A 21090-nucleotide genomic window follows, 5' to 3' on the forward strand; every position below is an offset into this window, starting at 1 on the left:
ATTCCATTGTTGCTTTGAGATGCTGTTGTCTTTTAGGGCCAATATTTAAGAAAAAGTTAAATATCTAGTTTGTTTAATAATATCAATTATATTTTTTCACATAAGGTTGTTTTTCCCCTCTATTCTAGTATTTTCTATCAAGAAGGGGTACTCTGAGTTTCTTTCTTTTTGTGTATAATTCCTAATGTTAAAGTAAACTTTTGAAGACAAAACGTCGCCAAATTTCAAAGTACATGTTAAGCATTTTCTAAATTTAAAGAATCTTTGGCCAAATTCCCATGACTAGGAGAATTAGAAGATTAGATAATTAGGGAAAATAGTTACTGAAACATTTTGCTCAAAGTGCTACAATGCTCTCAATCTGTCATTGCAAATGACAAGGGAACAGTTAAGTAAAAGAAAATGTGGTTGATACATTGTGCAAGACTACAGACCAATGGCAAATTCAGCATAGATTACTTTACTTTACTTTAACACCATCAATTTCATGGGAATGGTAGAGGCTAGCAGTTCTCTAACACCAAGAATAAAATAATAAAATTCTGGTCTAAATTTTTAGAAAAAGAGATTTACAGAGAAGACTATAATGTGGAACCTTCTTGGGGAATTAATGAGAATGGACAGTAGTCTAATTTTCAGAAAGAGATCAAGTACATTTCCTGTCTTAAATTAGGGGATACAATGGGTAAGTCCTTTCTGAGATGGCGAATTTCAGAAGTCTCCCACTTATAAACCAAATGCCTTTTAGAAGTTTGTTTCTACGTTGGCTGTTGGGAGTATACATGACGCATGTGTAATCAGAGAAACAATAAATACACACGGAGGTCTGTGGTAGCTTGTCCTAAACCGCCCTGCCACTGTTCTTTGCACACAAGTTCTTGTTCTTTTTAGAATGGAGTGTGACATTTTCTTGAATCTTGGATTTCTTGGAAAAGCTATGCATGTACAACATTTTGCAAATAATTTCAGAAAGTTTATAAAATCTGTGAATCTGCTTTGAAGTATGTAATTTTCCTGATTCTGAACCTGAATTTTTCTGTGAAAAAGAGCTAAATCCTTTTCCAGAGCATCCTTAATGCTGCCCAACTTGCTGGAACTCTGACAATTATCTGTCCTATTAGTACTTGAAAATATACCTTGGGTGTAGAATCAGTTTGAGGCCTCACATAAAAGCATGGACTTTCAAACTATTTTTCAATAGTTCTTACAATAGCTCTTACAAATATTGTCAAGTATTTTTACATAGTTTAATTCATTTAATTCTCACAATAATCATCTGAACTGTGACTATTTTCGATAGGTAAAATTAAGTCTTGGGGAGAGTAATGCACTTTTTATTCTTCAAATTCATAAAGTAAGTGACTGAAAATTGTGGAATTAAAATTTTTTTTTATTGTTTATTTATTTTTGAGAGAGAGAGAGAGAGAGAGACAGAGTGTGAGTGGCGGAGGAGCAGAGAGAGAGGGAGACAGAGAATCTGAAGCAGGCTCCATACTCTGAGCTGTCAGCACAGAGCCCGATGCAGGGCTCGAACTCACAAGCCGCTAGATCATGACCTGAGCTGAAGTTGGACGCTTAACTGATTGAGCCACCCAAGTGCCCCAGATTGTGGAATTAAAAAAAAAGTTTATTTATTTATTTTGAGAAAGAGAGACAAGAGAGCATGCACTAGCATGGGTAGAGGCAGAGAGAGAGAATACCAAGCACATCCCATGCTGTCAGCGCAGAGCCCAACGTGGAGCTTGATCTCACATGAGATCATGACCTAAGCCGAAATTAAGAGTCTGACACGTAACTGACTGAGCCACCTCGGCACCCCTGAAAATTGTGGAATTTTGCATCCAAGTTATCTGACTCTACTCACATATTCCCCATGTTCTGCAATGGATTAACATCACAGTTGCAGACTTATATTTAGAGTCATGTATCTGTCCTTAGAATACTTTATTACTGCCATTTCTTGCAACTGCCCAATCCTTCAACTATTTTTGAATTCTAGGTAAGACTTCTGTAATTAGCACCTTTGCTCACCACTCATCTTTCAAGTTCAAATGCTAGTTCCCAAGCCCTACAAAAATTTTCCTCTGCAAATAATCCCTATTCGCTTTTGTTAACTATCATTTGCAGCATTATTTGTAATGATAAATGTTTTCCCCATTTGGCTAGAATGGTTAGCCAGGAGTTATCTCTTCTGAGCTTGCTTGGGGAATCTGTGGGCACCTACTGATTCACTATGCCCTACGTATTTAACTCTTAGTAGAAGGGCAGATGTCCTGATGTCCTGATAAAAAACAAAGGAGAGTAGGGGCACCTGGGTGGCTCAGTCAGTTAAGTGTCTGACTCTTGATTTTGGCTCAGGGAATGATCTCACAGTTCATGGGGTCAAGCTCCACATTGGGCTCAGTGCTAACAGCACAGAGTCCACTTGGGATTCTCTTTTATCCTTTCTCTCTCTGGTCCTCCCCTGCTGTGTGTGTGCTCTCTCTTTGTCAAACAAATAAATAAACATTAAAAAAAAAAACAAAAAAACAAAAACGAAGGAGAGTTAACTCAGGATAGCAATCACTGTTCCTGAATTCTCTGAATCAGTTAAGACTCACCTTCATAAGTTGTGTGCTGTCTCTTTATCAAATCGACAGTTCAAAACTTTTACTTACATATTGAAATGCTCAGCGAAGATCAAGTTGGTGGAAGTACCAGTGATCGTTGTCAGTCCACCGATGGTGGAAGAGTAAGCAACACACAAGCACATAAGTTTACACATCATGTGGTCCTTCTTTGTTCGATACTTGGCTCCTGTGCCTGAATTCTGTTCAACAGAAAATAGTTTACACATCATGTGGTCCTCTTCTATTTGTCTTCTGCGCCACCAACATTTAATCATTTTCAAGTCATCTTTACAAAAGAAAAAAAGGCGGCCTTCTTGACCTTCTTCTCAATCAAACCACTGCCCTACCTCACTTTCATTTTCACAGCCGAACTACTCAAAAGAGCCGTCTACATCCACTGACTGCATTCTTACTCACGCCAATCTGGCTTCATCTCTTCAGTCCACCCCAAGTGTGCTTGCTGTGATTATCAATAGCCTCCACATTACTAAACTCAACAGATACTTTTCAGTCTCAGTTTTGTAGACCTCTCAACAGGACCTGAAAGAGTTAATCACTTCTTCCCGCTTGAAAACTCTTCTTAGGGCTTCTATGGTATCTCACTCTTCTGGGTTTTCTCCTACATCTTTGCTTGTTTCTCTGTCTCCCTTGTCAGTTCATTTTCCCTCATCTTTCCTTAAAACTGGAATTTCTTGAAAACTATGTCATGGGCACCTGTCTCTTTTCACTGCAATGTTTATCCTTAGGAAATCTCATATATTTTCACTGGTTTAATGAATATAGATACACCAGACCATCAATTCTGTTCTTCAGCCCAGACTTCTCCTTTTAGACCTACATACCCAATTAACTGTTTAACATAATTTGAATGTCTTAAATAAAACCTCAATCCCAAAATGTTCACAACCAAACTCACCATTTCCTTCCTCAAATGTAGTTCTTCTTCAGGATCACCTAATTAATCTGGTAGTATCATCATCATTATAATTACAAATACTTATAGTGTGCTTAGTGTCCAATAAACACCGTTCTAAGTTAAAATTAAATAAACAACTTAATCCACTTTATTCTTACAACACAAAGAGGTTAGCACTGTTATCCCATTTTACACATGAAGACATGAGACAGAGTAAAGTTAAGTGGCTTGCCCAAGGTCACATAGTCTGAAAATGGCACACTTGGATTTTAAAGCCGTGTAGTCTTGTTTTACAATTCATAACCTCAGCCACTACACTATATTGCTTGTCCTCCTTGAAAACATTCTCTTTGTCACCCTCCCAAATCATGTCCATTTTATCTACTTAAATATGTCTGGACTCTTTCGTGTTCATCTCCACTACTATCACTTTGGTATAAATCAAATCTGATTTGGGCTACTGTAATAGCCTCCTTATGGGTATTTATCTATCAAGTCTTGCCTATTTGAGACCTGTCCCACACATTTCAGCCTTAAAAAAATATAGATGTATTTTTAAAATATACAAATAGAGGAATCTCCCTATTCCATACAGATAGGTATGCTATCTGTGGTATACGCACTGAAAGATCTTTGGGAGAAATCACAGAAAGGAAATATTTTCTATTCACTGAAAACCATCATGGATGTGGGAATGACTTAGCATTGTAGGGTCTGGTGCATTGATTGTAATTTGCCTCTTACCTTCTAATTAACTTAAAAGTTAGCCCTCTGGGTATCTACTCTTCACCTAAAATAATTTGTTAAGTGTCTCCTTTTGTCTCATATTTCCTACATTTCCTACATGGAAATGATGTGTATTTTCCACAATAAAAGCTGCCATCGAAAATGTGAAAAATAAATGGTATGTAAATAAAATAGCAAAATATCTTTGCAAATTATTATAGTGGTACAAATGAAATTTAGGGCTTAAAAATGATCTATTTTGCTACAGAAAAGACCAAAGAGAAACCAGAAAGTGATATATAATTTGGATACAATTAAACTGATAACAAGAATGGAAACTTAAAGATGTAATGTGTATAATAATTCTGACACATTAAAACTTTCAAAATTACAAAAAACACTTTCAAAACTACAAAGAAAAAACTGGATTTCATATAAAAGCTGAACTGCAAATATATGCATATATAGGTGTTTATATATGTATATAAAGCACAATGACTAAAATGCATTGGCTGATATAAAATTTTAAAAATAAAAATAGGAAAATACTAATATTTCACCATGTTTTATCCTTTATGGACTTCCCATACTTTTCCCTCTGTATAGACCTTTAAAACATACATTAATGCTACTGCACATAAGGTGATATTTATGCAAATATCATGGACAATTTAGAAACATTAAAAATTCAAGTTAAATTTAAATTCTGCAATAAATTGTAACACTAATATATCAGAATACATGTTAAGGGTTAAGTGCAGGTGTTGGGAGGTGGGATGGGGTGCAACAATTCTGTTATCATCCAGTAAATGTGAACCCCATGCAGTCAGCTCTATTGTTTGTTTTTGTTTTTTGTTTGTTTTTTTTTGTTGCTGTTTTTGGCTTAGGTCATGTGATTACTGGGTCGAATTTATTGAGGAGATGATGTTATAGTAAGGGGTAACTGAGGTCCAGAGAGACAGTAGTGGAGGTCAGTGGGCAAAAAACTAGAGCTATTCTTAAAAAAATTCTTTTAAATTTAAATTCAAGGTAGTTAACATACAGTACAGTCTTGGCTTCAGAAGTAGAACCCAGTGATTCATCTCTTCCATATGACACCTAGTGCTCATCGTGAAAAGTGCCCTCCTAATGCCCATCACCCCTTAACCCATCCTCCCACCCACGTCCCCTCCAGCAATCCTCAATTGTTCTCCATATTTAAGAGTCTCTTATGGATACATCCCTTAAGAAAGCCTGAGACAAGCCACTAATTGAGCCAATTACTGGTATAGAAACTACAAAAACAATGGAAAGGAGAGTCCTCAGCAGGTTAGTCTTTTGCTGAAGACAGTGGTTTCAACCTGAGACCAAGGGTTGACCAAAGGGCCCAAAAGAGATTTGTAATAAGTCATTTGGACTAGAAAGTCAAGAGCATGTGTTCGCAGATATGAGGACAATAAAATAAGCACTACATTCTTCCATAAGTAGATGAGGAATTTGGTGTGTGTGTCTGTGTGTGTGTGTGTGTGTGTGTGTGTGTGCATGTGTGTGCTTGGTGTACTTTCTCCTAAGAGTTTGGGAGGGAAAAATGATTCCTATGCAAAGGAAAGAAGAGATGCAAAACATCTAGAGGGGTGAAGCTGGAGACAGTCAGGGATAACATGGCCAGAGAAGACTTCCTGTACTAAGAAGACCAAAGGACATTGCCATGGACATACTGTGAATGGGAAAGTGCTTGCTTTATAATGTTTCATGATGGGGGACTTATGTGAATTTAAATATTCAGAATAAAGTAATTTTTATAATAAAAATATATCCACACACACATAATGCCTAGGAATAGCCCAAAATGAAAAATGTCAAAATATTAACAATAGAATTGGGGGTATCTTCAGTCTTCTTGATACTTTTTGTATCTTCTACAATCATAAAAGAGTTTTCCCAATATATAAAAGAATTGTAGACTATTAGTGCAGACAAGTATTTAGAGATTACGTGGTACATTTTTCAGAAGACCAAAATTCATCTTAAATGTGACATAGCTGGTCACTGTAGGACTGAAACCAGAATCCACGTATCTGAGTTTCCAGTCAATTATTTCTTTTGTACCATTTGACCTTCCAGAACACTTTTTATTTATGTGTTTTTAAATCTACACCTAAGACTTTATACTTAATTACATTTCATATTGCTTTTATCATAGCAATTGTAATCTGTTTTTATTCAATCCCAATTGTTTGTTATTTCACACAAATATGACATCTAAGACCTTGTGAATGTACCTTCTACAAATTCTTCCAAGTGACAGACAAATTTTGTCTAAGACATGACCAAATGTCAATCCCATGACATCATCACATGGGTGGTGCTCAAGGGACATTTCAGAGCAGAAATCTTGCAGGTCCAGATATAACTCACTATTGCCACCTGGTGGCTATGACTGGAGATTCCAGGGGCATGTTAAACATTTCCTTCCAATCTTCCTTACTAAAAATGCATACATGAACCAGCATAGGCTAAACCAGTGGTCTTCAATCATGTGCATAATAATTCACTGGGGTGAGAGTGGTAAGAAAACGTTAGGGGTGTCCATTTACATTTAAATAATTATTGACGGCTAATTGTACAAAATCTTAGTTCTAGCTAATCATTTTCTGCTTGCTGAAGACAGCCAGTTTAAAATCTTCTAGCTCTTTTTGGGTATTTATTTGCACTTATCTTAAAAATATCCATAGGATATAATATATTTATTTCGCAGTTGTTGGCATTACAATTAAATTTCTACTATGTTAGACGATGGGAATTTCGCTTTCATTCATAGACTTGACCACTGAACACACTCACACTTTTCACGTCCCCATTATCCTCCCATTATGACTACATGATAATTTAGAGAAGAATTCAATGTTCAGAATGCTGCTTAGAGTAGAGATGTATGAACATCTGAGCAATATGACCTATATTACTTTTCCTGTTTTGTACTTTTTCTACCCCTCCTTGTTTGCTTAATTTTCTAAGTTTTTTAAGTTTTCTAAATAACCACCACTAAATGGCCCCAACCATTCTGTGGTTGTTTGAATCTTCTCTCAGAACAATCAAACAACATACTTAGCCTACACCAAGTATTCTACCAATTTCACTGTCTTAGAGCACTTCTTTCAGAGGCCTTCCTAACCTTTTCTAAGTCCAGTCATTTTCTTCTTTACATCTGCAAAGATCTACCTAGACTTTAGTCTATCCTCTTGCTTCTATCCATAATTTGACTGGATATTGATTTCAAGATTGAAAATAAATGTTATGCAGAATGTTGAAGGCATTTTTTCCCTACTGTTTGAATTTCCAATGTTGCTATAGAGAAGTTTCTAGGCATTCATGTTTTTCATCCTTTTTAATGAATCAGTTTTTCCCTTTTCCTGATAACTTTTAGGATCTTCCCTTTTTTTCATAATATCCTGAAATATCAATAACCTTCTCAATGTGAGTGTGTTTCATCTCTTATGTTGGCATCCAGTGGGACTATTAACCATAAAAATTATATTCTTCCACTATGGAAATTTTCTTCAATTTTTGATTAGTCTTCACTCAGTCTTCTCTATTCTTTTTCTGAAATTTCCTATTATTCTCTTCTCTTGTTTCATTCTATTTTTTTCTACTAAATTTTCTATTTATGATGTAATTTCATATTTTTAAATTACATTTTATATATTTTATATTTTATTTATGTTCACATTTTATTTTTTGTCTTCTTGTTCCTCTTTTAAAGAATTCCATTCATGGATAAATTCCTAGAAACATACATTGTACCAATACTGAATCATGATGAAATAGAAAATGTCAACACACTGATTACTAGCAAGGCAATTGAGTCAGTAATCTAAAATCTCTCAACAAAAAAAGTCCAGGACTAGATGGCTTCATTGGTGAAGTCTACCAAACATTCAAAGAATAATTAATACCAATCTTACTCAAACTTCCAAAAAAATAGAAGAGGAGGGACTCTTCCAAACTCATTTTATGAGGCCAGCATTAATTACCATGATACCAAGACCATTCAAGGACACTACAAAAAAAGATAATTACATGCCACTATCCCTGATGAACATATATGCAAAAATCCTCAACAAAATCATAGCAAGCCAAATTCAATACATTGAATACATTAAAAGGATCATATACCATTATTAAATGAAATTTATTCTAGCGATACAAGGCTGATTCAACATCTGCAGCTTGTCAATGTGATACACCTCATTAACAAAATGAAGGATAAAAATATCATATTGATAGATGCAGTAAAAGTGTTTAACAAAATTCAGCCATCATTTATGATAAAAACTCTCAATAAAGTGAGTACAGAGGAAATATACCTCAACATAAGAAAGGCCATATATGACAAGGCCACTGCTAATAACATACTCAATGGTGAAAAGCTGAAAGTCTTTCTTTTATGATCAGAAACAAAACAAGGATGCCCAATCACCATATCTATTCTACAGAGTATTGGAAGTCCTAGCTAGAACAAAAACAAAAAAACAAAATAAAACAACAACAGCAACAAAACAGAAAAGAAAGAAAGAAAGAAAGAAAGGGAATCCAAATTGGAAAGAAAGAAGTAAAACTGTCACTATTTGTAATGAAATGATATTATATATAGAAAACTCTAAACACTTCATGAAAAAAACTGTTAGAACTAATAAAAAAATTCAGTAACATTGCAGCAAACAAAATCCATATGCAAAATCTGTTGCATTTCTATACACTAAAATGAACTGTCAGGAGAAGCAGAAAACTATTCCATTTATAATTACACAAAATAATAAAATATCTAGAAATAAATTTTACCAAGGATGAAAAAGACCTGTATATTGAAAACTAGAAGACATTAATGAAGAAATTGAAAAAGACACAAATGGAAAGATATTCCATGCTTACAGATTAGAAGAATCAATATTGTTAAAATTGATACTACTCAAAAGCAATCTGTAGTATCCAAACTACCCAAAGCAATCTACAGATTTGATGCAAATTTGATATCAAAATTCTGATGACATTTTTCACAAAAACAGAGCAAACAATCCTGAAATTTGTATGGAACCACAAAACACCCTGAGTAGCCAAAGCAATCTTGTGAAAAAAGAACAAAGCTGGAGGCATCATGCTCCCTGATTTCAAACTACATTAAAAATCTATAGTAATTAAAATAGTGTGCTAATTGGCATAAAAACAGACTCATAGATCAATGGAACAGAATAGAAAGCCCCCAAATAAAACCCACATAGATATAGTCAATTAATTTATGACAAAGGAGCCAATGGGGTAAAGGAGGGCTTCTTCAATAAGTGGTATTAGAAAAAGTGGACAGCCACATGCAAAACAATGAAATTTTGCCACAATCTTAAAATATACACAAAAATTAACTCAAAATGGGTTAAAGACTTGAACATAGTCTGAAACCATAAAACTCCTAAAAGAAAACTTAGATGGTAACCTCTTCGACATAGGTCTTGGTAATGGCTTTTTGAATCTGACACCAAAAGCAAAAGTAACAAAAGCAAAAATAAATAAGTGGGACTCATACTAAAAATCTGCTGCACAGAAAAGGAAACCATCAACAAAAATGAAAAGACAACCTATTAAATGAGAGAAAATATTTTCAAATCATATTCCTGATAAGGGGCTACTATACAAAATATATAAAGAACTCATACAGCTCAATAGCAAAAACCCCAAACAATTTAATCAAAAAATGTGCAGAAGGTCTGAATAGAAATTTTCCCAAAGATGACATACAAATGGTCAACAGGCACATGAAAAGATGCTCAACATCCTTAATGATCAGGGAAATATAAATCAAAACCACAATGAGTTATCACCTCATACCTTTCAGCATGACTGTTATCAAAAAGACAAGAAATAGTAAGTGTTGGTGAGGATGTGGAGAAAAGGGAACCCTTATGCACTGTTGGTTGGAATGTAAACTGGTGCAGCCACAATGGACAACAGTATGGAAGTTCCTCAAAAAACTAAAAAAGAACTACAATATGATGTAGCAATTCTACTTTGGGGTATTTATGAAAAGAAAATGGAAAACCTAACTCGGAAAGAAATACGCATACCCATGTTCATTGCTACATTATCTGCAATAGCAATGATATGGAAACAACCTAAGTGTCCATTGATGGATGAATGAATAAAGAAATTGTGGTATATGTACACAGTGCAGTATCATCCAGCCATAAAAAAATGAATGAAATCTTGCCGTTTGTGACAACACAGATGGAAATCAAAGGAAGTACGCTAAATGAAGTAAGTCAGACAGTGAAAGACAAATATTATACAATCTCTACTATATGTGGAATCTTTTAAAAAAGTAAAAGCACAAAGCCACAAAAAAACCACACTCATAGATGCAGAGAACAGATTGGTGGTTGCAAGAGGCAAGGGGTGAGGGGGGTTAGAAATAGGTGAAAATGTAAATTTATTTAAAAATAAAAACTAAAAAAAGGATGGTGCAAGACAGCATAAATTGTATTAAACATACCTGTGCTGAAAAAAAAGAACACCCTTCATATATTCCATGAATGCAATTCCTTTGTTTACCTCTCTGTTACTATATTAATGATAGTCTCTTTTCTTGTGTTTTCACCTTCTTACACAGTTTCCGTTTCCTGCAGCTTTCTGCTTTCTTTTTGTTTCTTTGGAACTCTCTCTTTCATCCCCAAGATATTCTTCAGATATGTTGGCTCATATTTAAGACAGTGGAAAACTGTTTGGAAGCTCTATACATGTGCTTTGGGATTTGTCATTGATTGTGGGTTTCACTGCAGTATCATCTGACTGGGCCTTTTTTTTTTTCCTGAGAAAACCCAATTCTATATATTTTTACCTTTTCTTTGTGTTGATTACATTCCCCAGGGATGGACCCCTGGTCTCCTGTCCGTTGACACCTGGAGGGTATATGTCTGGCTCCCAGGAACAGTTGAGTAGAAGGCAAGTTTCTCACCATTTGACATATAAAATGCCTCCTACTGCCCCAGTTATCACTGTGAAACCCTCCTGTGACCTGAACAGGTTCCAGCTCTCTTTACCCTCTGCTTTACCAGATCTAAATATTCCACTTCTGTCTGGTGGAGGAGAAGCAGTTGCATTTATGTAGAGTTGAGGAAGAAATTTGGGAATTTAATGTTTCATAAGCCATTTTTTACTTACCCTTGATTTTCAACATTTTAAAAACTTTGAAGGCTGCTGCTATGTAAATTGGATTGTTTATTGTCTTTCCTCACCATTGATTTAAGATTCCACTTTCATGACATAACTGAGTCATCCTTTTATTTCCAGCTTCCAAAATGATTTTGCTGTCATCTCTTCTCTTGACATTTATAGAATTGCAACTTATGACTTAAAAGGTCTATTTGTTCTTGTTGTAATGGAGATTTAGGATACGGTGAAGGTAAATGGGCTTATTCAATCTGGCATCTTATTGGAAAATGCAATATTTTCTGTTTCACATTAAAAATAAATGAATGAATGAATCTTAACTAATAATTATTGCACAGATTGACCTTGGTGCCTTGATGGTCTATGCATTGGTGGATAATATAGGTAAAAGGTGGGGGGAGAGTAAAAGCTCCATAGTGTGAAGAGGGATTGACAGCGGGGTCCTGTCTCCTTTGTTAGCCCTCAGCATATTGAGTTTACATGTACTTGGTTAAGTGGATAACAGATTATTCTTTGTAGTTTTAATTAAAACAGCCCTCTCATAATACACATATGGATTTAAATGATTTCTATAGGAAATTATGTATGTAAAGAAAGCCCAGAATAAAGATAATACATAAGTGACCAGAAAGAAAATATGAGAGGAGATCCTTCTACTCCTAATATGAACTCTTCATGAAGATTTGGTAAGGATCAAATCTGTAATAACTTGAACAATTCAGAGAAGTTGGTAACAAAATTGAAGTTATCAATAAGACTCCTGGAAATGTGATTTATATCCACTGTAGTTAATAAAGAAGTATTTGCATATTGTGAATTGGAATATTAGATTATATAGTAATAGTATGATGAACAGGAAGATATTTAAAATTAAGCACTTAAGACATGAAGACTCTTTATAAAAATTCTACTTTTCTCTAGCAATGTCAAAAATCATACTTAAATCCAAGGTTTATTTAATAAAATGCTATTATCCTAAATGTTAAATATTTAGAAATTTCCTTTGTAATGCATTCATGAATAGCTGAAAATGAAAATATATGTGTACTGGGAAAAATCTTTTTCTTTCTATAGGAGTAAAAATGACTGACATAATATATAAATAACAGTGGATTTCTCTTTAGCTATATGACAAGTCAGATCTCCTGTTAAATAAAATGTGGTTTAAATATTTAAAAAGCACCTTAAGATGTATTACAAAACTATACAAAAGTAAGGGATTTGCCTTGACCCTAAATAAAGTGAAAATGGGAATCTTAAGTGAGTGACTAGGCAGCTTTTTGATCTGAGGATATCAGTTTATTCTTTTGCAGAGAGAGCTGGGACGGCAGATAACACCTAAGGCCCACCCTCCATGGGCAATCATGGAGGAGAACACTCATAAAACGGGTATTCTTTGTAAAAATAGACAGCAAGGAAACCTCATCCTGACTTAAGGGGAAAACATAATGTAGCCTGAAAACTCCTAACCATGACCACTTTTAGTCTGAATTGGTGTTACCTGTGTGTTAAAAGAAAAACAATAATATAGAAGTTCTATGCAGCTGCAACCCAGGACTTAAGGAATTCCCACAGAAGTTTCAAGAAAAACTAGTATTTCAATATTTATTTATTTATTTATTTATTATTATTTTTTTTAATTTGAGAGAAAGAGAGTATGCAAGTGGAGGAGAGGGGCAGAGAGAGAAAGAAAGAGAATCTTAAGCAGGCTCCATGCTCAGCGTGGAGCCTGATGCGGGGCTCGGTCCCATGACCCTAGGACCATGACCCGAGCTGAAATCAAGAGTTGGATGCTCAACTGAATAAGCAACCCAGGTGCCCCTATCATTTCAATATTTAAAAACACAAAACATACACACACACACACACACACACACACACAAAAGGCAAGAAAAGTGAGGAAACAGCAGAAAACAAAAACAGGCCAAGGAGCGATCTATAGGACCTCAGACACTAGAGCCATTAGACATATAAGTAAATTAATTTATGATTAACAAAATTAGAGAAGAAATGGAAAATATGAGCAAAGATAAAGAGACTATAAAAAAATCACCCAGCAAATCTTAAAAGGAGACAAATAGAATTTATAGAAATTAAAATTTAAGTAACTGAATTTAGGAACACCTGGATGACTCAGTTCGCTGAATATCTAATTCTTGATTTCAGCTCAGGTCATGATCCCAGGGTTGTGGGACCAAGCCTCATGTTGGGCTCCACACTAAGCATGGAACCTGCTTAAGATTCTCTCTCTCGCCCTCTACTCTTCTCCCTTGCTCATGCATACTCTTTCCCTTTCTCTCTCTCCCTAAAATAAATAAAATTAAATAAATAACTGGATTTAAATACTCAGTAAATAGTTAAACAAAAAAGATAGACATAGCTGAAGGGAGAATTAATGAACTGGGAGATAGATCTGAAGTTATTCATAATGTAGTCTAGCAAGACACAGAAAGAAAATAAAGGTGTTAAAAAGCATGGAAGACAGAATAATAAAGTTTAACATATGTTTAACTGGAGACTCAGAGAAAATAATGGCTGAGAATTCTCAAGAATTATTGGAAAAGGGGCGCCTGGGTGGTTCAGTCAGTTAAGCATCCGACTTTGGCTCAGGTAATGATCTCTCAGTTTGTGAGTTCGAGCCCCTCATTGGGCTCTGTGTTGACAGCTCAGAGTCTGCAGCCTGCTTTGGATTCTGTGTCTTCCCCTCGCTCTGCCCCTCCCATGCTCATGCTCTGTCTCTCAATAATAAATAAACATTAAAAAAAAGAATTAGAAAAGATTCAACTTACACACATGCACATAGACATGCACATCTTTAAAGTAACCAAAGAGAAAGGATTGTCTGTTAAAGGAATGGCAATTTGAATGACAGCTAGCTTATTTCTAACAGCAAAACAGTCAAAAGACAGTAGGAATACGTGTCAATATGCAATGAAAAAAAATAGTCAATCTAGAAATCTATAATCACAAAAATATATTCCATGAATTGTAAAGACCTTTATATAAAACAAAACTGAGAGTTTACCCTCAAAAGGTACTCTCTGAAGTATATTCAAAAGATCTATTCAGGCAGAAAGAGTATGAACCCAGAAAGAATGTTCAAGAAGCAAGAAACAATGGTGAACAAAGATATTAGTAAATATGCACATAATTGTACAAAGCATTGATTTAAAAAATAAAATTATATAGTTTATAGGAGAATGACAGAGTAGAACTAGAAAATATTAGAAAATGGCCACACATAAACAGGAAGAGATGGTATAGTTGAAATGTCCTAAGGTCTTTGTCCTGTTCAAGAGGAAGGGAATAATGGATTCTTTTTACATTTTTATAAATCAAGCATACATGACATTATAGTTTGAACTGTGTCCACCTCACATTCATATATTGAAGCCTTAACACCCAATGTGACTGTTTTGGAGATAGGGAATTTAAGGTGGTAATTAGAGTTAAATGAGACCACAAAGGTAGGGCCCTAATGTGATAAAATTGTTGTCCTTATAAGAAGAGGAAGAAAGACCAGACATCTCTCTTTTTCTCTCTGCTTCTGCAAAGAGAGAAGGCTGTGTGAAGACACAGTGAGCAGGCAAGCTGTCTACAAGCCAGGAAGAGAGGCCTTACCAGAACTAACCCTGGTGGCTCCTTGATCTTGGACTTTTATCCTACAGAAATATAAGAAAATAAATTTCTGTTGTTTAAACCACCAAGTCTGTCATGTTTTGTTAGACTTAGTTGACCAATACACATGATAAAAATTTTCAGTAAATCTATAATAATAACAGACACAGAGCATAGTGTATAAGTGTGTGTATGTGTGTGTGTGTGTGTGTGTGTGTGTATGTGCATGCGTGTATATATGCATGCAGGTGTGTGTGTGTATGTGTGTGTGTATGTGTGTGTATGTGTGTGTGATGAACTAAATAAAGAACAAAAATTAAATAACTGCAAAAGAATGCAGGGAAGAGATATAAAAAAATATTTGGAAAAAAACAGAAATCTGATATTCAAAATTATTCTAAATTTATAAAGTCACAAAAAATTCAAATGGATAAAACTTGTCAGGCAAAAATCTTCAACCTGGATAAAAATGTAAAAGCCAGCAATATGTTTTTTTATAAGAAATACATCTAAAGCATAAGGACATAGAAATATTGAACATGAAAGGAGAAAAGAAATGCTAGGTAAAGTCTAACCGAAAGAAAGCTGGCACTTCAGGAGACTTCTGGGGAAGATGGTAGAGCCGGAGGATTCTAAGCTCACCTCCTCCCACAGACACAACTAGATAACACTCACATCAGTGTAAATAACCCAGAAAAAGACCTGAAGACTGGCAGAACAGACTCTCCACAGCTAAATGTACACAAGAGGCCACATCAAAGAGAGTAGGAAATGCAAAGATGAGGTCTGGAACCAAACATACCCACAGGACTCTGTGCAAAGAAGGGATATTGTGGGTCTCAAAAAAGGAGAGGACCAGACCCTCACAGCAAACACCCTAGGCATGGGGGACTTGTACAGGGAAGATGAATCCCCATAACATTTGGCTTTGAGAACCAAGAGACTCAACCAAGAGTCTTTTAAGACTCTTTTAAGTCTCTTTTAAGTCTCTATTAAGTGGGGCTTAATACCTGGAACTTTAAAAATTAGCAGGGTCAGCTCTGGGAGAGCCAGGAGGGTGGAGTCCCCAACCCCAAAGAGACAGCACAATATTGAGATACAGCATAGAAGCAGCAGTATGAAACACCTGGGGTATACAGGAAGGAGATTTATTTACTAATCTCAGACCAAATGCTTGAGGTGCAGGGATCTTGGGGAGACTTTAAGAACAAAAGAGCTGGCAGGTGCCATTTCCTTCCCTCACCCTGCAGCCTAGATACATGGATACCTGTAGAACCAGCACAGCACCAACACTTTCTACCTAGCTCCCTCTCCTCAGCCCTTGTGCTTCTGTGGATCCGTCCTCTCCAACCTGGCTGGCCTGGGCAGGAGTTTTCCTAGGAGGCTGCAGGTCCTCTCCCACATCTGACCAGCTGGACTTTGCTGGCACCATGTACCCCACCCCCACCTTCTCCTATGGACCTTATGCCTCCAATATGCCCTTGACTAGAGCCCTTCCAAAATGGTGCCACAAACTTGGCAGTGTAGAAGCAGTACTAATAGGGGCCAGCACCACTCCAAAATGACTCCTACCCAAGGGACGGGGGAAGAAAACCACACACACCAGTCCAACTGTGGCCCCAGCAGTGGGCTACAGCAGACATCAGGGTCTGATTACAGGCCCTGCCCATCAACAAAAGTCTTTGAGGGGACAACACAGAGAAAGTACCCTGCAGTTCAGTGGTATTGCATCTCTGGCAAATGCCCTAGACTGGCTCGGTAGCAATGCAAAGACTAAAACCTGCTCACAACAAAGAAGCCATTGCAGATGACTGGACTGAAGACAAACATGCTTTAGCCACAACAGTAGGGTGCACACAACACACACCGGAGACACTCCTGAAGTGCCAGGTTCTGGTGGACCAAGGACATTGCACTACAAGGCACTAGAGGACCTCTTTTTCATAAGGCCACTACTTTCAAGAGCAGAAAACAGGGATGAATTTCTTAGCACATAAAAACAAACACAGAGAATTAGACAAAATGATGAGGCAGATGGAAATGTGCCAAATGAAAGAAGAGGAGAAAATCACAGCAACAGAACTAAATGAAATGGAGACAAGCAATCTGTCTGATAGAGAATTTAAAGTAAGGATCATAAAGATACTCACTGGACTTGAGAAAAGAGTGGAGAACCTCAGGGAGACCCTCAACAAAGAGATAGACCACACAAAAAAGAACCAATCAGACATGAATAACTCAATAACTGAAATTACAAATACACTTGATGAGATAAATAATAGACTAGAGAAACAGAAGAATGGGTCAGTGATATGGAGCACAGATTAATGGAAAACCATCAAGCTGAACAGGAGAGAAAAAAAAGAATAATAAATGAATTTATGTAAGGGGAACTCAGTGACACCATCAAGTGTAATAACATTTGCATTATAGGGATCCCAGAAAGAGAAGAGAAGAAGTGGCAAAAAAAATTCTTTGAAGAAATAATAGCTGAAAACTTCCCAAATCTGGGGAAAGAAACAGAAATCCAGATCCAGGAAGCACGTGAGTCCCCAACAAAATCAACCCAAGGTGGTCCACAAGACACACAGTAAGGGGCACCTGGGTGGCTCAGACCGTTAAGCATCTGACTTCAGCTCAGGTCATGATCTCATGATTTGTGAGTTTGAGCCCCCAGGCTCTGTGCTGACAGCTCAGAGCCTGGAGCCTGCTTCAGATTCTGTGTCTCCCTCTCTCTCTGCACTCTGTCTCTCTCTCAAAAAGAAATAAAAATAAACATTAAAAATTTTTTTAAAAAGTATCTTAAAAGAAGCAAGAGAAAAGAAAACTGTAACCTACAAGGGAATCCCCATAAGGCTATCAGCTGATTTTTTAGCACAAACTTTGCAGGCCAGAAGGGAGTGGCATGATATATTCAAAGGGCTGAAAGGAAAAAACCCTGCAACCAAGAATACTCATCAAACAAGGCTGTCATTCAGAATATAGAGATAAAGGAGTTTCCCAGACAAACAAGTTAAAGGAATTCATCACCACTAAACCAGCCTTGTGAGAAATGTTAAAGGGCCCTTTGAATGGAAAGGAGAGACCATAAACAGAAGCAAGAAAAGTAGAAAGCACAAAATCAGTAAAATAATATATACCTATAAAAATAAGTCAAGGAATTCACAAAATAAAAGGATGTAAAGTATGACACTATATACCTAAAACATGGTGAGGGGGGGCAGAGGAATAAAGAATGAGCTCAAATGTAAGAGACTATCAACTTAATATAGATTTCTATATGCATAAAATTTTGTATATAAGACTAATGGGAACCACAAATAAAAACCTGTTAATGAATATGCAAAAAATAAAGAGAACCCAATCCAAGTACACCACTAAAGAAAGCCAGCAAACTATGCGAGAAAAGAGCAAGAGAAAAAAGAAACAAAGAACTACAAAAACAATCATAAAACAAACAACAAAATGAAATAAGTACATACCTATTAATAATTACATAAGTACATAATTAATAATTATTAATTAATAGTAATTAATAAGTACATACCTACTTCAAATGTAAACGGACTAATGCCCAAATCAAAAAAAAGCATGACAGAAGCGATAAAAAAGCAAGTCCATCTATATCCTGCCTGCAAGACACTCACTTCAGACCTAAAGCAACATGCAGATTGAAGGTGAAGGGATAAAAAAGCATTTATCTTGCAAATGGAAGTGAAAAGAAAGCCACAGTAGCAATATTTATATTAGGAAAAATGGACTTTAAAACAAAGACTGTAACAAGAGTCAAAGAAGGACACTATATAATCATAAAGAGAACAATCAAACAAGAAAGTATAACAATTATAAATATGCATTCAAATACATAAAGCAGCTAATAACAAATATAAAGTAACTGATGGTAATACAATAATAGTATGGGACTTTAACACCCCACTTACATCAATGGATAGATCTTTCATACAGAAAACCAACAATGAAACAGTGGCTTTGAGTGATATATTGGACCAGACGGATCTAACAGATATATTCAGAACATTCCATCCTAAAACAGCAAATACATATTCTTTTCAAGTGCACATGAGAACATTCTCCAGAATAGATCATATATTAGACCACAAAACAAGTATCAACAAATTCAAAAAGATTAAAGTCATAACATGCATCTTTTTTGACCATAACACTATTTTGACCATAACACTTACTATGAAACTGGAAATCAACTACACATACACAAATCTGGAAAAAGCACAAATATATGGAGGTTAAATAACATGCTACGAAATAATGAATGGGCCAACCAAGAAATCAAATCAAAAATAAAAAATACATAGAGACAAATTAAAATGAAAACAACAGTCCAAAACCTTTGGGATGTAGCAAAAGGTGTACTAACAATAAAGTTTATAGCAATACAGGTCTACCTCAAGAAGGAAGAAAATTCTCAAATAAACAACCTAATCTTATACCTAAAAGAGCTAGAAATAGAACAACAAATAAAACCCAAAACCAGTGAAAGGAAGGAAATAACTAAGATTAGAGCAGAAATAAAATAGAAACTAAAAAACCAATAGAACAGATCAATGAAACCAGGAGCTGTTTCTTTGCAAAGATTAACAAAATTCATATAGCTTTAGTCAAACTCATCATCATCATCTTCATCAACAACAAACAACAAAGGAGAGGACACAAACAATTTCAGAAATGAAACAGGAGAAATAACTGACATCACAGAAATACAATTATAAGAGAATATTATGAAAAATTATATGCCAACAAATTGGACAACCTAGAAGAAATGCATAAATTCCTAGAAACATGTAACCTCCCAAAATTGAATCAGAAGGAAATAGAAAATTTGAACAGACCAATTATCACTGATGAAATTGAAGTAGTTATCAAAAAAACTCCCAACAAAGTTCAGGACCTGATGGCTTCACAGGTGAATTCTACCAAACATCTAAATTAGAGTTAATACTCATCCTTCATAAACTAATCCAAAAAAAAATAGAAAAGGAAGAAAAGCTTCCAAATTCATTTTATGAGGCCACCATTACCCTGAAATCGAAACCAGATTAAGATACTGCAAAAAAAGAGAATTACAGGCTAATATGTCCAATGAACATAGATGCAAAAATCCTCAATGAAACACTAGCAAACTGAATTCAACAATGCATTAAAAAAATCATTCACCATGATCATGTGGGATTCATCCTGAGATGCAAGTGTGGTTCAACATTTGCAAATAAATCAATGTGATACATCACATCAATAAGAGAAAGAATAAGAACCACAAGATCATTTCAATAGATGCAAAAAAAAAAAAAAAAAGCATTTAACAAAGTAGAACATTCATGACAAAAACTCTCAACAAAGTAGGTTTAGAGGGAACATACCTCAACATAATAAAGGCCACATATGAAAAACCCACAGCTAACATCATACTCAATGGTGAAAAACTGAGAACTTTTCCTTAAGGTCAGGAACAATGCCAGGATGTCCACTCTTAACCACTTTTATTCAACATAGTACTGGAAGTCCTAGCTGCAGCAATCTGACAACAAAAAGAAATAAAAGGCATCCAAAAGGTAAGACAAAAGTAAAGCTTTCACTGTTTGCAAATGACATGATATTATATATAGAAGACCCCAAAGACTTGACCAAAAATCTTTGGTAAATAGAATCGGTAAATGAATTAAGTCAGGTTTCAGGATACAAAATCAATATACAGAAATCCATTGTATTTCTGCACACTAATAATAAAACAGTAGAAGGAGAAATTAAGAAGGCAGTTCCATTTACAACTGCACCAAAAATAACAAAATACTTAGGAATAAACTTAGCCAAAGAGGTGAAAGACCTGTGCTCTGAAACTATAAAACATTGATGAAAGAAATTAAAGACAACAGAAACAAATAGAAAGATATTCTCTGCTCATGGATAGAACAAATACTGTTAAAATGTCCTTAATATAGAGGTTCCTCAAAAAGTTAAAAATAGATTTACCAAGGGCTCCTGGGTGGC

General features: G+C 35.5%; 1 protein-coding gene across 1 annotated transcript in view; it reads right to left on the reverse strand.

Annotated features, from left to right (window-relative positions):
- The window catches only part of SLC13A1 (solute carrier family 13 member 1), a 65659-nt gene that overhangs the window by 29343 nt on the left and 15226 nt on the right, over window positions 1–21090 (reverse strand). The window contains exon 5 of the mRNA XM_049641757.1: window positions 2658–2809. Within this exon, the coding sequence (XP_049497714.1) occupies window positions 2658–2809 (152 nt within the window). The remainder of the gene's footprint in view (window positions 1–2657; window positions 2810–21090) is intronic.

This window comes from Panthera uncia, chromosome A2, assembly GCF_023721935.1.
Source record: "Panthera uncia isolate 11264 chromosome A2, Puncia_PCG_1.0, whole genome shotgun sequence".
Classification (NCBI taxonomy): domain Eukaryota; kingdom Metazoa; phylum Chordata; class Mammalia; order Carnivora; family Felidae; genus Panthera; species Panthera uncia.